Below are 18,990 nucleotides of genomic sequence, written 5' to 3'. Positions count from 1 at the left end.
GTCTCAACGAATTTAATTATTTTTAATTAATTTAAACTACGAATGTCATCTGTGTCAAAGTTTTGCCAACTGTATAGTATAGTGAAAGCAAAAACTGTTATATATTTTATAATTTATTTAATAAAATTTTTCAACTCCTAGAGAGTTTACCAAGTTTTTGCCTAATAGACATATTTTTCTTGAGACTTCTGCAATATTATGTTATATTAAAATAAGAGTCACAATACAAGGTAACTACTGCTGTAAAACAAACGTTAAGTTAGTAACGTGTTTTTACGAGTAAAAAATGATTAAAGGAAAATTTTTTTAAAAATTTTGTCTTCGCACTTACTTAAATATCTGTGAAACTAAACAAAAGTCTTTGTCAACACTGATACACTGTAAAAAGGCGAGTTTCATAAACTTGAAAGTGAGTATACAAAATTGAATTTACATGTTATAAATGTCCCGAGGCATCAATAGAAATAGAAAAATTAGATTACTTTTAGAAATTTCTATTTTGAGGCTTCATCCTCGGCCTCATAAGAAGGACTGTTCTTTTTATTAGTATGAAGACATTCTATTATCCTACATCGGAAGTACTATTGAGTTTCGGACACCGTGTATTATTGTAATGTATAAATTTCCTAACCCATATAAATTTATCATGTATGCATATATGTATATACGAGCCCTGTTAAATTTATTATTATTTTTTCATATTAGGTAATATTTTTTGAAAAAAAAAAACAAATTTGTTTTTCGATACATCCTGTACTTCGATAATATCCTTATAGACAATTTTCATATACATGTACCTTGTATACTAGTGTACAAAGAAAAATTGTTATAATAAATTGTTATATACAATATAATACATACCTCATAATGTAGTATATACAATAACACAAGGGTATATACGAGTATACATATACAAATTTTATGTAATATTATAAATAAAGGAAAATCGAAGTTTTTCTTTTGAAAAAAGAAAAACGAAAATTTCATATATATTTTTTTTTTGTATTTCGATCGGTGAATGTTCGTTCGGTTTTTATGATTTTTGTATGTTTTTTTTTTTATTATTTTTTTAAAGTTTTCTTTTTAATTTTCTTTTCTGTTTTTCTTAATTTTTATTTATATTGTGTTTGTTAAATTGTAAACGTAGTGCGTATAGTATAATAGTAGAAATCATCGTAGTAACACAACAAAAAAAAATATAATAAAAAAAAAATATAAAATAAAATAAAAAACAAAATTTATTATATAAAATAATAATAAAATTGTTATTTTTTTTGCTTTAAAAAAACATTGTATTTATTTTAATTATAAAGTTTGTTATTTATTTAATTTTTAAGTAATCTACAATAAATTTAAAAACAATCATTTGTAAGCAGTAAGTTTTGCATTTATATACGAGGATAAATTTATTAAATTAAAAAGTACTAACTGGGATTAAATTATATATATATATATATATATATATATTTATAATAGCTAATATTTTGATTTCAAATAGAAAAATTAAGAACACAAAATCAGAAAACAATGAAATAAAATTAATTAGAAACAGAATTAAAAATCCGAATCTGAATCTGAAAAAATAAATAATGTGAAAAAAGAAAATATAAGAGAGAAAAAATATAAAATTTTTATTTTAGTATATATACATTATGTATATATTTAATTTTTTAATTTAAAATCCAATATTGTTTTAAAATTTTTAAGTTTGGGAAGAGTAGAGTGGAGGGGGGAGGGCAGATCTGTACAGCTCCATAATATTTATTTTATATTACATTTTCATATATTATAATACACGTTATAATAACAGTTATATACAAATGCACATACATAATAATATGTACCATATATATATATATATATATATATATATATTGATATACATAATACATTAATATTAATATATTAAATTTAATTATAATATTCACATGCACACAAACATACAATACAATATCTTTTATAGGCAATTTTTTTTTTATATAAAATTAATATTTTGTAAATATAACATAAACACACACACGCGTTTATATATATATATATATATTTTTTATATTATTTATAATACATTCATTTAATATTAAATTATATAATATTATGTGTATATAATATTATATATACTGTTGTTTTGTTTATATACATATATACACAAATATATATATATTATATATATTTTATGTTATATATATAAATAATATTATGTTATATATATAAGTTATATTTTATGTATATTATATATAAATTATATAAATAAAAGATGAAATTTTTTTTTGTTGTTATATAAAAAAAAATATTTGAAGAAGTTATTTAATATTAATTTAAAATGCACAAAAAAATATATAATTTTTTGATATATGTATGTACATATGTAGCTTTTTTTATTACAATATAATGTGTATATGTACGTATATATATAGTGCAACCAGTCGTTCATATTTTAAAAAAATGAAAGAAGTTCAAGTTCTGGTTGTATAAGGTTATATATTCTCATATATATATACATAAAATAATATGTATGTATATATAAATATTAGAACATAATTATTTCAAAGTTATAAAGTAATATTATGAAAATATTCCTAATAATAAATTAGTATAGGCCGAATTTTTCGAAATAAAATTTTAGATTAATTAGAATTAAAATTAATTTGTGGTACAAAAATTATGTAAATGCATGCATATGTATACCTACATCAAATATAATTATCAATTAATTTTTATTGTATAATAAATAATAAAAGAATAAATTAAATAAAATATGACAGTTCTGTCATTTAATTATAAATAAATAATTAAGATTGTTGTCATATTAGTAGTTTAATTCAAAATTACTCAAATTAGATTTAAATTTGATTGAGTACCTTGAAGTTTTTGTTTTTCCAGTTTCGTCTGAGAATCAAATTGATTTTTTTAATATAATTTATTCAAATTTTTTCTCTATTGTTGATTTTAATACTTGGTTTTTCTGTCTGAGTAAGGGAATATTAGGAAGTCTTTGAATATCTAATAAATTATTGTAGGAATTGATTCAATTTCTTTAAATTTGATTCAGTATAACAGTATTCGGATATATGAAAATTAAATCTTCATTAATATGCCTATATATATTGTTTTGATTCATTCATTTATATATTATGGCAAATATATATTCTCAAGTATAGAAACTCAATTTATATATATTATATAGTGAAAGTCTCATATTAATTTCTATAAAATTTTAATTTGTTATATAAGTAGGAATTTAGTAAATTGTGATTAGCTGATATACTTATATCCAATTAAAAAATTAGTTGATATTTAAATAAATACATACATACGTACTTAAATTATATTTTTTTTTTCAAAATTTATTTAATTATATGCTTCATTTACTTATAGCATTTTCATTAAAAGAAAACAAATAATAATTTCGATTATTATAATAAAAATGAGATAGATTTCTTTATCTTTGTATTTTTAACTAAAAATTATAACAATTGACAGCCAATTTATGACAATTCTCTATTTAATAGAATATCTTTAAAATGAGTAAGATGAGGGTATTATAGGTAAAGATAGAATAATTTTAAAAATATTGAACCAGAAAGTTAATAAGAAAAACATTGAATACAAAATAAAGATATAAAAATATCTCACATGTATTGTTGGAGACAATATAGCTTAAATTGGTGAGAAATTACAAAAATATATGTATGTATATAATTGTGTGTTATATAATTAATAATATTATAAAAAATATTTTATTACCATAATTATAAATAATGTAACATTCTGTCAAAATATTCAAGAGAAAATATTTTTATTGTTTACAATAAAAAAAAAAAATAATAATTTCATTTCACTTTTTTATCCTTTTTTCTCCTATAGATATATGTATATATACATAGGTACATTATTTAATATTAATAATAATCTGGTTGCTCTAATATTTTATGTAAATTATATGATATATATATATATATAAGTATATATATGGAGTGTATATTGCATATCATATTTATTTATAATGTATAACTCATATATACATATATTTAAACAAGATTATTATATATTGATATACTAAAGCAATAAAGTATACATATATATATTTATATATATGTGAAAAATAATTCCACGTGATGTGACCTACTAAAAAACGAAAGGATATACATATATATATTATATTGTTATATGTACATAAGCATGTTATATAAAGAAAATATTTACATATATATCAGCAGAGTAATATAATATATACCATTGTATAACAATAAACAAGTATAATATATGTATATAAAAATATTATTAAAAATTATTTGAATATTTTATATTTTTGATTTTAAAATCAAAATTTTTAATTACTTATTTTTTGATTTATATATTTTATTATTATTATGCTGTCCAGGCATTGTAGATGATTTTTTATGATATTTTGTTATATTTTGTTATATTTTGTTATATTTTGTTATATTTCTTATAATAAGCGTGATTGTCTTAATATATAGCCTAGTATGTACATATAGCTTCATAATTTTTTTATTTAATATTGAAAATATTTTGTAAAAATTTTTGGAAAAAATCTATAAAATCTCGTGAAAAGCTTTTTTATAGTTTTCTCGTGTTTTTATTTATTTATTTTTTTTTTGTTGTTATTATTATTATTTGAATTATAAATAAGGGAGAAACAATTAGTATATATATATGTATATATATATATTTGAATATGTATGTATGTATATACATGATTTTGTATTCCTTTTTGAAAAATACATAATGTTGAATAAAAATAAATTAATAATTTTTTTTTGTTGGTTAATTAAAATGAGTATAATTACAATATTTTAATCTGAACTAATAACTAGAACTGAGAGAGCATTATAATGTTATAAATAATTGTTATATATTAAATTGAGTTTCAGATTAAATTATGTATACATAAGATTTAGGTAATATTGATATTATATGATGGTAATGAAAAATTCTATGCTTATAATTAAAGACTCTAAAATGAGAATTTAAAAATTTTGTTTATCTAAGTGCTATTAATATAAGAGCCGAAAATTAGAGCCAAATTTTTTCTAATAACTATTGCGTCGATACTTATTTTCAATTGAGCAAAATCAAATTGAGCAACTCTTTTTTGTGAATTTACATTATTATTTAATTTTTCATTATTCTATTATCGAGGGCTTAACGGAGATAACCAAGCTTCTATTTAAAATAAGTAAAAATTCTCAAATGTATTTGTAAAATACATTGTTTTGCCTTATTGCCGCAGAATTAGGCACGTCTTAAGTTCAAGATAAAATTATATTATACCAGCATTTTTATTTTAGTTTTTTCTTATATTATGTGCGATAAAGAATTTTTTTTTTAAGTTAAAATATTATGATTTCAAATATAAAATAATAATTTTCGTCACTAAATCATATACGTATATATAATATGTATTGCTTGATGCAGCTAGAAGAAATTTCTTTTAAAATTTTATTTAAATGTATATTTCATGTTATTTCTATTTTTAATTAAAACTATTTGAGATATCACATATCTCAAATAGTCAGATCCGGATTTATCGGATTTGTATTTGCGCCCTAGATAATATATCATATTATTAACGTCTATTTTTCATATATAACGTATGATTGAATGTGAAGGTATTTGTGTCCTGAAAATCATGATTGAATATAAGGGTTCTCGCATTTTGTAATATACAAAAGATGATTCACGTAAATTCGGTACTTTTTTAAAGCAATTTATTTTAAAATGAATTTAGTGCCTTTGTGCCTTACTAACAATTTGGCGCCCTGGACAATAATTGTTCAAATTGTGTATATGCAAATAACTGAAACTGATTACTATGTTCATTTCTGTAATAATACATTTAATACATAAGTAAAATGATTGCCACATAATATTTAAAGATAAAATAAAACATATTTATATATATATACATTTATACACAGTTATTGAATATATAGCAGTTTTGTTTCTAAGAGTATTTTATTATCAAATTAAAGAAAAACCCACAAGATTTTCTGTTTTTTATTATTTTTTTTTTAATTTACAACAAAATTTCTCTTCTTATTATTAAAATTTCCATACAATTTTTATCTGGAATTTTATTTATTTTTATTTAATTATTATTTTTATTTTTTTTTTTTCAATTTGCGATTAAACTGAAAACTATATACATGTGTAATTTAAACTTACACTTTAAAACTGAGCTAAAATATATGGTAATTAAGTATATATAAATTCCAAGCTTATCAATGATTTGAACGCATAAAAAGGATGTTGCAATATTTAAAGTAAATCATTAACATTCTTTCTATTTTAGAATTTTGGCCTGTGTTAATAAAATGTGCGGGATTAATTCATTATAGCGCAAGTGAAATTATATTTTATTTTAAATTAAATATTAGAAATTTATAAAAATATAAATTAATTAAATATATTTAAAAATTAATTATTGAAATTTTAGTTTAAATATTTTAAATTTAATTAAAATTAAAATTAAATGATTAAGAGGAGGAGATTTGAATTACAAATCAGTCCGTCATTGGGCAGGACTAACTTTTTTTTTTAATAATATTTTGTTAGCTGCCTAATGAAGGGCATTTTTGTGATTTGGATAACAACTTTACATATTACATAAATTGTAATTTTATATAATAATATTTTAAATAATTATGGTATAATTAAATAATTTTGGTGTATTTTGGTATGTATATCGAAATTAAATAATAATTTATTTATAATTAAAAATTTTATTTAAAAAATTATCAAATAATTATTAAAATGCTTTATAATTATTAAAAATTAGAAAATTTGAAAAAAATTATTTTAATATATTTTATGAGCTCTGTAATTTTTCCTTACATAATTAATTTTATATATATATAAATATTCTTTATTATTTTAGGAATAGCTAAAAATACATGGACAACATTTTAATTTGCAATCAATTACGATAGATGCATTTTGATTTGAAGAACAGAAATTTGGAAATAACAAAATTTAAATAAAAGATTTTAAAAATATTATCATGTTTCATCTATAATTGCTGCATCATAAACGTTGTTACCAAGTCACACTTTGGATAAATAATCGATAAGTTGGATAATTATCTGACTTTGATTTTTTAATGATTTATTAAAGGAATATATTAGAACATTTGTAAAATTTTGTAAAAAGTTTTTTAATAAATTCAAAAATAAGAAAAAAAAATTATTATAATAAAAATAATTGAATATATTGAGAAATTATTAATTAAATTATATTAATAATAAATTTTATATGCATGTCCCTTAAAATACCTTCGTATATAATGATCGCCTTTTGAATTTGTTAGTTAAGTCCGGTGAAAAGACAATCCGATGGAAAGTAATGGATTGTATGGCCAGCTACATAGTTAATTCAGATATAAATGCACAGAATTAAATAAAAGAGATGAATGCAAAATGAATGTATTTTTCATATATGAATAAGTTTGAAAATAAAGTAATAAATTTTAATTGAATGTCAGTTTCAATGACGATTTTGACACCTTTAATCCTACATAAAATTCTGTTTTAGTGTGTAAAATATAATTTCTAAAATGCTATGATTTCTTAAATTTTTGCTATAAAATAGAATTTTATATTGAATGAATTTTTATAACTAAGCTAAAAAACTTATACATTCTAGCAATTATCATCTTCACATTCTAGCATATCATCTATTGTGAGTTCCATAAAGAAAATTTTTTCAATTAATATAAAATAAAAATTCCCAAGCTTAATTCCCAAGGTTTTATTGCCTTGCTATATGAAAAAATTATATGTATGTGTGCATTTTCAGAAACTTACTGGCATGATTGTAATACTAATGCAATAAGCAATCCTTGTTTATACATAATTATTTTTTTATTAATATTGTGTTAGTAAAATCACTGTGAACCACAAAAAAAAAAAAAAATTATTTTGATTGACTAAAATACTATTGTGAATATATGAAAATTTCTTGTTTTTATTGTCAAGATATTAACGAAGGTATATGTCTTGGATAAAAAGTAATTTGTGGTAAAAAAGTTCACGGTGATAAAAACTAGCGAAATGTAATTTTTATATAATAACAACAATTGAAAATATTAACTGAAATGTACTCAATATATAATAAATGTACAAACAAAAAAAACATGATTGGAAGTAATAACAGAAGTCTACATCAAAATGATTCGTAATTATTGTTTAAATACATTTTTACTAAAAATATTAAAATACAGATAAGAAATTTTAGAACGACACATTTTTGATGTTAAATTCTTAAATCTATTTTGAATTTGTGACAAATTTGGTCTAAAGAATTGTAAAAATTTTATTTGTCGTTTTACTATTGTGAATAAACATATTATTCTCTCAAAATTTTATTTTTGCTATATTATGTAATTAATTTTCAATGAAAAATTTTTTTATTGTTTATTAAAAATTTTTCTCAAATTTATATCACAAATTATGTATTTTTAAGATCAAAAATATGTTACCTAAATATTTGCCATTTTAAAAAAAATTATTGTGACCTGATTGGTATAATTTTAAAGGTACAAAGGGTTAAAATAAATTTTTATGAATAGAAAGAGAAAAATAAATAGATAATTATTCTTCTCTCTTCAAATTAATCAATAATCGGAGAGAAATGCAAAGAAAAGGACAATCGTAAAAATCTATTAATGTTAGAAGAGTAAAAAAATAGATATGTTAAAACTACATACTTCGATGTCAAAGCTGGTTACTGTCCTACAATAAAATATTAAAAATATTGTAGAAAAATGGATATAAATTATTAAAAATAGTGAAAAGTTATTAAATAATTAGTTGTTTATGTGAAAAACTATTGCTATTGTTTTAAAAACAGCAAAAACCACACGCAGGTGCGTACGCAGCCGTGACAGAAATATAGGTAACTGGACTTGCTCTATTTTTTGAGTTTTCATGAATTCTTTTTTAAAAAAAAAAAGTTCAAAACAATTGCATATTTCTTAAATTTTATATGGTGAATTTAATAGAAAATGAACAGTGCTTTCCGATAACATAAAACATTTTAAAAAAAAAATTAATAATGTACTTATCAAATCAAAAAAAAGTGGTAAAGATTTTGATTTTACAAGAAAAAAAAAATAATTGATGTTTTGGGGCTCTATTTGGAGAGCTCCAAAAAGCAGAAAAAAAAAATTCTATTGAGACTATTATGTGCGTATTTTGGTTTTTGTTTTTTTCTTGTGCTTCTGTTTGTTTTATTTGTGAAGTTTAAAAAAGAGTCTTGACGGTTGTTGATATCTAATGTCTATCTTTGACATTAAATTTTTTTTTCTTTTAATAAATATGCATGCTCAATTGGGTTGTGACTCGGTCATAATATCTTTTAATTACAAAAATATGCTAGCTTTTGTTTATGTTATGATTTAGAAATCAAAATAAAAACATTGAAAAATTTTCTAATTAGAAAATTCCATTCGAGAAAATAATAAATATGATGCAACTTAAAATGGCAGATTTAAATATGGTGTAAATATATATATTTGTTATATACTAATATGTATTTATATACATTGTATATCTATTTATTATAAATTTTAATATTCGACAAACATTATTATTTATTGTTTGTTAAAAATAGCCTAATATATTAGTCAAAAAGAATATGAAAAATTTCAAAATTCAACAATAAAATATTTTAGGCATACATTCGTATTATAAATTAATTAAAAAAAAACAATTCCCAATAAGATATTTTAGTATAATTTTAATTCTGTAATTGGTATAAAAATTGATTTGCTCATTTCTTATTCTACAGAAATTAAAAACATTGCATCAATAAGAATTTTATAATTTTGAATGAAAATTTAGACCAGTTTTAGACAATTTTTAGACTAGTTCAACCAAATGAAAAAGCAAACAAACATTGTACTTCTGTTTTTTTTTTTATCTCAACATGCATCTTAGCTCATTTTTAATACTCAACTTTTAGGGTTAACCCTATGTGACCTAACTATTGGTTAATGCCTTTTCCTCTTTTATATTTTACGTTATTAATAAAATAAAATTATAATATCTTACGGTCTAGAAAAACTAAAACGTTTGTATTTTTAAATCAAAAAAATAATCTTAAAATTAATGGCAGAGGCAAGAGTTTATTGTAATAAGGGGAAAAAAACCAATGGGTATATATATATGGTATATTATTTCTTGTATTAATATTAAGCAAAATAATGTTGTTCTTATTGACATCTATCGGTGAAGTTACTAAATATGGAAAAATTGTTTATGTTTCTCATGTAATTCGTAGCTTATAAAAAATTTAATTTAGTTATATAAATTTTTGTGCAAATTCTACATACATATATACCTATTTTATTTTAAAAAAAATTATTTAAATTTTGTAATTTTGTTTTAAAAAATTCTCAATTTATTTTAGATGTGATTGAACCTGTCACATAATTTTGAAATTTTGAAAAAATCAAATTCAATATTTGAATTCAAATATTTAGCTTATAATGTATTTTGTATAAAATAGTGAAATTCAGCTTAATACTCGTACGTGAAAAAAAATTTAATAAAATTAAATTATATTCAATTTATGAATCTGTTGTATTATATAACGATAACAAACGGTGGGAAAATAAGTTATTAAATAAATAATAAATTGTTTGTTTAGATTCTATAAACGTATTACAATTAGAAATATGTAAAACGATTAGATATAAATTTTTATATTCCTGAATTAATCTACATACGTTAGTAGGTATAAATTCAAACATTTAATAATTACATTTTGAAAATTTTCTGATAACACAAAAGTTGTTTAACATACGTAGTGGAAAATACTTATTTAATTTCAAATCAAATATGTATGCATGCCTTTTAACAAAAATCTTTTACGTGCTCAATACAATAAAATCTATAAATGAAATGAATAAGTAAATTTGAAAAGACCTATTACCCCACGTACATATACGTACATAATATATAGTAGTTATATAATATACTAACATATACATTAACAAAACATAATCCTTTGGCTTGTTTTACTACTTCCTTTATAAAAATAAATATAAGGGGTGCATGCGTGAACGCGACATGCAATATTAAGTTTTTCAATTAAAAAGTAAATTACTTTAATCATACTCGTTCTATTAAGTAAAACGAGTATGAAACGAATATCATATTTACCTTAAGGATTTTTAATGAGAATGAATTTCGGTTATTGAACCTTTACTAGATCGTATTTACAGTTTTTATGAAAATGAGTCCAACCCTTGATTATTTTGTTTTTTCAATTTACTTCCCCATATATATGAAATGTGTGAAATATGAATATTTTATATTCTTGTTAGAGTTTTAAAGTAAGGGGAAAATAAAGTCAAATATTCATAACGTTTTATTAGAATTGTTGGAATGTAAAAAAAGGTGTTCCGATTTAGTCATTCTAATCTATATGTGTTGTTTTTTTTTTGTTCTAATTTGACTTGCGGGTTTTACTAAAATAGGTTAAATAATATGCATAATTTGATATCAAGGGATGATAAAAAAAGTTGAAAGGTGCTAAAATTATTTTTTTTTTTTAAATATTTAAAAAATAAAATGAAAATATAGTTTAGCAAATATTAAATTAAATAAGAATTAATTTTTATTTTTTAGGAAGTCCGCAGATTCCTTTTTTCAATGCGGCAAAATCAACCAAAGAAAAAATAAGAAACCAAAGAATAACGATTAAATGCAAAAATTGCTGTATTAAATTAAGTATTATTAAGTATCAAATCCTTAAAGTAACATTAAAAACTGAAAATGAATGTATCCACCGTTTCGACCAGTACGAATACTGCAACTATAAATCAAAAAACCTACAAAATTGAAATGATTGAAGATGTTCAAATGAGTGGTCAATCAGATGACGATGACGATGATCCGCCAAGTAGTCCCGGAAGTCAATATGAGGAAGGTGATTTAATGCAAATGACATTAAATGATGAAGTTGCATCTCAACTTGCTCAGGCAGGACCTGTTGGAGTTGCGGCAGCTGCTGCAATCGCTTCGGCGAAAAAACGTAAAAGACCACATTCTTTTGAAACAAATCCTTCAATAAGAAAACGTCAACAAAACCGTTTATTACGTAAATTAAGGCAAATTATATATGAGTTCACTGGAAGAGTTGGACAACAAGCTATTGTATTGGTAGCAACACCAGGAAAACCTAATACAACGTATAAGGTTTTTGGTGCAAAACCACTTGAAGATGTTGTACGTAATTTAAAAAATATTGTTATGGATGAATTAGAAAATGCTTTAGCCCAACAAGCTCCTCCACCACCCCAAGAAGATCCATCATTGTTTGAATTACCACCTTTAATAATTGATGGAATTCCAACACCAGTTGAGAAAATGACTCAAGCACAGCTTAGAGCATTTATTCCACTGATGTTGAAATATTCAACTGGTCGTGGTAAACCAGGTTGGGGAAGAGAATCAACGAGACCTCCTTGGTGGCCAAAGGAACTTCCATGGGCGAATGTGAGAATGGATGCAAGGAGTGACGAGGAAAAACAAAAAGTATGTGAATCGGACTGCAATGACTTTTATGCCAATTACAATTGTTTTTATATTTTTATCTTATTTTTTTTAGATAAGTTGGACACATGCATTGAGAAAAATAGTTATTAACTGTTATAGATATCATGGTCGAGAAGATCTCTTACCAACGTTTTCTGATGAAGAAGAAAAAGTTGGTCAAATGCTTCCAACAACACCAACAACGACAACTGCAGTTGTCACTAATAATAATAATGTGAGTAGAAAATTAATTAAATATATGTTCACATTGTTTTTGTTGTAAAATCGTGGTTAATATGAAAATTATCTTCGATTTAAATTTCGTGTGCATATTTAATTAATTGTTACACTTTAAATCGCTTACTTATGCAACTTTTCGATATAAGAGAAATGGTAGTATTTTTTTGTTTCCAATTGACAAATTTTTCCTGATTAACAAGAAGTGTAAAGCTTATATAGACAATTATCTTTAAATATTTAAAAATCAGGTTGGTGTGTTAAAAATTCATAATTCTGGAACAATAATATCAAATGCTCAAGTAGTACAGCAAACTCAATCACAGCAGCAGCATACACAGCAACATCAACAGTCATCACAGCAACAACAACAGCATACGCAGCAAATAGTTCAAACTCAACAACAGCAAACTTCAGATGGTACGACTAAAATTCAAATTCACACTACTCCCACAAATAATGCCGCTGCGCAAACTATCACGAATGCTCAAGTTTGCCTGGATCCAATGACTTTGAATGATGTCGATGTTCGTACTCGCAATCTTCCTTAATGTTTTTATAGTTAAAATTTTTTTTTTGTTTAAAAAATTTTTGTTTTATATTTGTTTATTTCATTTATAATTTTTTTAATTATACATATTTAAAATTAAGTAAAATCTTTAAATTGGTCAATTATTTTTTTCTGGAAATGAGTTCTCCAAACTATTAAAAGTAATAGTTTTCATTTAAAAAATTAATTTAAATTTTTCATTAAATGTGCAATATATTTAATTCTGTTAGTTGACTTATTTAATAGGTTTTACTTTACAAGCTTAAATTATGATTATGATATTTCTTAAATAATGTTTATAGCATTTTTAATTTATTTGTTTTATGTTCTAATTTACTTGATTATTTTTGTTTTGGCATATTTTTTTGTTTTTTATTTTACAAATAAAATACTTTATTTAATTGCCTTTGTTTTTTATTATTTTTGCTACGTTTATTTTAAACTGTTTTATAAATTTTCGTTTGATTAAAATTTTTATTTTTACTATATCAATAAAAGTTTTTCTCTTTACAGTATACACAAGCAGTGATTTCTTCAATACAAAATGCTGATGGAACCATATCATTGATACAAGTCGATCCTAATAATCCTATAATCACTTTACCGGATGGAACGACTGCTCAAGTGCAAGGAGTAGCAACTGTAAGTATAATAATAAATGATTATATTAGAATAAATAATAATTTATTCTAATTTTTAATTTACTTGTTAAAACAATATTAGGTTTAACAATATTATACTATTTGTTAATACTGAATTTACATGAACTAAGATAAAACATTTTGTGTTTTAGCTTCATACAACTCAAGGTGAAGGTGGCGCAACTATCCAGACTGTTCAACAATTAACAGATACAAACGGTCACGAAAATATGACTGTAGATTTAACTGAAGCTACTTTAGGACAAGATGGACAAATAATAATAACGGGAGAAGATGGTCAAGGTAATTGATTTTGATTGTTGATTATATTATAAAAGTTTTTAAGAACTTTTCTCAGTTTTAATATATTCTTAAATTTAATTAATTTAATCGATTTAGGTTATCCTGTATCAGTAAGTAATATGATTACGGTACCAGTTCCAGCTTCAATGTATCAAACAATAATGGGAAATATATCACAAATTCATCCAAATAGTGAAGGAACAGTTTGCATTACACCAATGCAGGTACAAGATTCAAATAATAATTCAAATCAATATCAATGCTATACTGTACAACAAGGATCCCAATCTGTTTTGGGGTTTCAAGTAGCTAATTTAAATAATACAAATACTGGTAATAATTTTAATACAGTATCGCTAAATAATGTAACTACTTTAAATCATGGGAAAATAATTCGTGCCATTTTACATCAAAATCCTGTTAGATTACAAATTTCAAATAGTAATAGTAATAATAATGGCAATAGCAATAATATTAATAATAACAGTAATAGTAGTAATAGTACTAGTAACAACATTAATAATAACATTAATAATAACATTAATAATAATAATAATATTATTTATAAAAGTAGAACTAAATCTTATAAAAGTAATAGTATAGATGAAGATAATAGTAACAATAATTATAATAATAATTATAATATTAATAATATCAATTTTAATAATAATAATAATAGTATTGATAATGATAATAATGAAAATAAAAGTAAATTTGATAACAGTTGTACCGATATTATCAATAAAAATAATATTAATGATAATATTAGCAATTGTAATAATGATAATGTTATGAATAATAATAGCCTTAATGAAAATAAAAATATTATTTTTAATAAAAATGATAATAATAATAAAAATGATAAAAATAATAGTAATAGTATTAATATTAATAGTAATAATAATAATAGTAATAATAAAGCTAATAAAATTATTTTAAGTTTGAATAATGATTTCAACAATATATCTAGTCAAAATATTGGTCATACAATATCGAATGTAACAAACAATAATAGTTCTAGCATTACATCAATCGCTGATGAGAAATCTTTTTTTGTTAGTAAGAATATAAATATAATTAATAATAATAATAATAATAACAATAATAATGATGATAATATAAATAATAACAATATCATTATCAAACAGAATAAACGTCGTAAACAAAATTTATCTATATTATCAGCAGATCATAAAGTTAAAAAAAAGATTGAATCTTTAAGTGATAACTCAACGAGAATTGTAAATAATCATGATAATGATGAATTTCCTATATTGGAATGTATAAAAATAGAAAAAGAAGATTGTATCTAAAATAAAAAAGAATTATATTACCAAATTTTTTCTATTTTTGGAAAAATAAATTGATATAAGATTGCCAAATAGTTAATGTAATAACATACTTTTTTTGTTTTTTTTTAATCGTCGGAAAAGCATTAATTTTTTGCTTTAAACCAAAAAACAAAAAAAAAAAACAATTAAAATTCTAGTCATAATTTAGTTATAAATAATTAGGGTTTATATCGAGTTCATAGTTCTTTTAGACTTTGGGATGTGTTGTCTTTTTGTTTTTAAAGATTTTCAAATTTAAATTTAATAAATATCAAAACGATTTCTGTTTCTAAGTCTGTTTATAAGTATAATATTGATTATTTTGAAATTTCTTCTTTTTTTCTTCTAATTTTTAAATATTTATAATAAAAAAAACTAGCTTCCAGTTTCTTCAGGATCAAATATTTGGGAACAGCTTAGAGATAATGGAATTGAAGTGGTAAGAATCTTATTATAATATTAGGGATAAAAGAAAATCCTTAATGTTAATATTTCATTTAATGAAAAATGTTTTTCAATGCTTAGTTACATGTTTTTTTTTTTTTTTTTTTAGTTTACAAATTCAGTATTGTTTTCTTCTGGTTTTAAATTTTTAAATTTTATTTTTCGATTAGTTGAAAATTTTATATTATCAATGTTTTAGAAAATGCTATTATAAGTTTCGTCTTTACGTCATGTTATCAATATTTTGCATGAAATTTTAAAATTTCAGTACATCCCAAAAGTCTAAACGAAAATTTTCTCTAAAAATGTTAGTTTTAATTTTAGCAATGATTTTTTTTTTTGTTTTCCTTCCAAATTCGATCATATTTTATTAAAAATTGAAAATAAAATTTAATTGTTATTCAAATTCATTAATAAATTGAACTATTTTTATTCGTAATTTTTAATGTCGTTCTTATTAAATATTATAAATTTTACATTTTAATTAAATTTTTCTCTAACGAAATTAAAAAAAAAAATTATTTTTTTTAAATACAAAAATACCAATATTATATGTATGTATGTTTCTTTTTAAATTTAATTTTGATGTTGTGATTAATTTGTAGTATAAAATAGTTTATAATTTTTGGAATTACTTTTATGAAAAATAAGAACACTTGCTGTAGAAAATGAATATTAAGAGAACAAATTATTGATTTTTATAATACACATGTAATTATGAATTTGAATTTCTTCTTTTATATTTTCTTTATTTGATTTATATTAAATGTTTAGTTTTATAAGAAATTTTTTTTTCTTTATTTCCTATTCGTTCGCCGTTTTGGACTCAATATAACCAAATTGTTATACTTAAAAATATATTTAAAATTAATTTTTTTTTAATTTAAAAATAGATGTTTTTTTTTTTGAAAATCTCTTAAATTTAGAAAAATATTTTTTAAAATTTAAGTTACTTTTAATTGTTTATTGTTATTTTATTATATTATTATAGCTTAATCTTTTAAATTATTTTATTTTAAATTTTTATTTTAATTTTAGTCCTTTGCATCTATTGTCACCACTATCCTTATATAATTATTTTTATTTAATAATGTATATGAATATAAAATATATGTATTATAAATGTAAAATATATATATATATATATATTTTAATATATGAAATATATAAAAATTATTTTGTATATAAATTATATAAAATATAATTTCTTATTTTGTTATTTTAATAATATTTTTAAGAAATTAGTAGTCAAATTTCATAAATGTGTTGTTTGTATGCTATCAAAATAAATAAATGTGCAATAAATAAGTCAGTAGATAAAATAAATAAAAATTTTCAAAAATGAAAATAATTTTAATTTTTTTTGTTTATTTCAATTAAAATTATTTTATATTTTTTCAGTTTTATTTCAAAATTGCACTTATTAATTTTAAAAAAAATTTATTTAGAAAAATATTTAGTTTCAAAACAATTTATTCAACAATAATGTAAGTTTTACTTTTATGTTTTTGTAAAATTTTGATTTTTTATATTTTCTGTTTTAAATTCTGTAATTTTTGTTTTGTATAATTTTCATAATATTTTTTGTAAATAGGAATTTACACGAGCTTGGTTTTGTTTTCCTTTTTGTTTTTCTTTTTTGGAATTAGTATATTCTATTATAATTAAATAAAATTTAAAATTGATTTTATATGAATTGGAAATATTAACTTTTAATTACACATATTAAACATAAAAATATTTTTCTTATTTTATGTAGATTGAAAATGGTGAACATATGGAAACTATAACGATATCACCCGGTATGCAACAGATAATGGTTCAAGGACCTAATAATGAGCCACAAGTTTTACAAGTTTTAAGTTTAAAAGATGCTACAGTACTGACAAAAGCTATGGAGGGAATAAATGTAAAAAATGAAGACATTATGATAGAACAGTGAACATCGAAACTTATTTAAAATAATATATAAAAAAAGTTTTAATAATAAGTATAAGACCATATATTATACATAATATATCAATAATGTTTTATATGATTGATAAGAGAAAACAAAAATAATTTAAATAGATTTTAATAATTGAAAAAAAAAATCGTATATACATTATATTCATAAATTTAAAATTATAGAATTTTTAAAAAGTACGTATATTATAATATATATTTGAATATTATAGGAAAATATTTTAGATCTATAAAATTTATTTCCAAAATTAAAATCATTTCTAATCAAACAGAAAACATGAATATAAGAAACAACCGAAAAATTTAATTCAAATTAAAATTTAATTAATTTTTTTTTTTTTTTTATAAATTATTGTACTTTTTCAAAATTGAAATTTTTTTGCCAATTTAAATTTTCTTTGTTTTTCACAAATAAATGTACCTGAGATTATTTAAAATGGCGAAAATATTAACAGGATTTCTATATTTTTTAAAATATAAATACAATAATTATGTAAATAATTTTATTTTTTTTTCTCAGAATTTACAAAGAAAAAAATTATATTAAATATTATATAATATAAGTATGTAAGATTTTTTTTGAACAATATCTTGCGAAAAAAGAAATAATGTTTTAAAAACATTTCCTCTAATGGTAATTTTTTGTTTTGGTCTAGTAATTTTGTCCATAAATTTATATTTAAAATAGGATAATTTAGTATTTAATGGTATTTTTTTTTTATTTATTAATATTTATATAAAAAATATTTATTTATAAAAAGTTTTTTTTTATAATTTATAATTTTAATTAATAATTTAAGAGTAACTTAACTGTTCTAGTCAAAAAAACGAAAAAAAAAAACGGATAAAAGAGAAAAATAATTCTAGTCTATAAAATAATTATATTTTAATTTTTATTATTTTATTCTAAAAAAGTATAACTATGCAAATATATAAACTTTATATGGAAAATTTGA

The 18,990-nt window shown here is 20.8% G+C and overlaps 1 protein-coding gene across 3 annotated transcripts; it reads left to right on the top strand.

Annotated features, from left to right (window-relative positions):
* The first annotated feature begins 8,721 nt into the window (after positions 1 to 8,721).
* Positions 8,722 to 18,324, top strand: LOC129617406 (DNA-binding protein Ewg). 3 transcript variants are annotated; one of them, XM_055532645.1, is made up of 9 exons: positions 8,722 to 8,916; positions 11,655 to 12,563; positions 12,637 to 12,798; positions 13,052 to 13,327; positions 13,864 to 13,992; positions 14,144 to 14,294; positions 14,391 to 14,518; positions 16,005 to 16,064; positions 17,829 to 18,324. In XM_055532645.1, exons 2-9 carry the CDS (start codon positions 11,802 to 11,804, stop codon positions 18,009 to 18,011), a joined length of 1,851 nt encoding a protein of 616 aa, XP_055388620.1. In that variant the 5' UTR covers positions 8,722 to 8,916; positions 11,655 to 11,801; the 3' UTR covers positions 18,012 to 18,324. The 3 variants fall into 3 exon arrangements, with proteins under 3 accessions (XP_055388620.1, XP_055388628.1, XP_055388636.1); XM_055532653.1 differs by lacking the exon at positions 16,005 to 16,064; XM_055532661.1 differs by lacking the exons at positions 13,052 to 13,327; positions 16,005 to 16,064.
* The last annotated feature ends 666 nt before the right edge of the window (positions 18,325 to 18,990 follow it).

The sequence above is a fragment of the Condylostylus longicornis genome, unplaced genomic scaffold (genome assembly GCF_029603195.1).
Source record: "Condylostylus longicornis isolate FDR11 unplaced genomic scaffold, ASM2960319v2 ptg000006l, whole genome shotgun sequence".
In the NCBI taxonomy this organism is placed as follows: domain Eukaryota; kingdom Metazoa; phylum Arthropoda; class Insecta; order Diptera; family Dolichopodidae; genus Condylostylus; species Condylostylus longicornis.
The sequence above is the reverse complement of the archived record's forward strand: the minus strand, read 5'-3'. Positions and strand labels throughout refer to the sequence as shown.

What these genes read in the sequence shown, in the direction of transcription:
- LOC129617406 (XM_055532645.1), top strand. Translation starts at nt 11,802, where the DNA reads ATGAATGTATCCACCGTTTCGACCAGTACGAATACTGCAACTATAAAT. An exon ending in TTGTCACTAATAATAATAAT is followed by an intron (nt 12,799 to 13,051) that starts GTGAGTAGAAAA and finishes TTTAAAAATCAG; the next exon opens with GTTGGTGTGTTAAAAATTCA. An exon ending in TGACTTTGAATGATGTCGAT is followed by an intron (nt 13,328 to 13,863) that starts GTTCGTACTCGC and finishes TTCTCTTTACAG; the next exon opens with TATACACAAGCAGTGATTTC.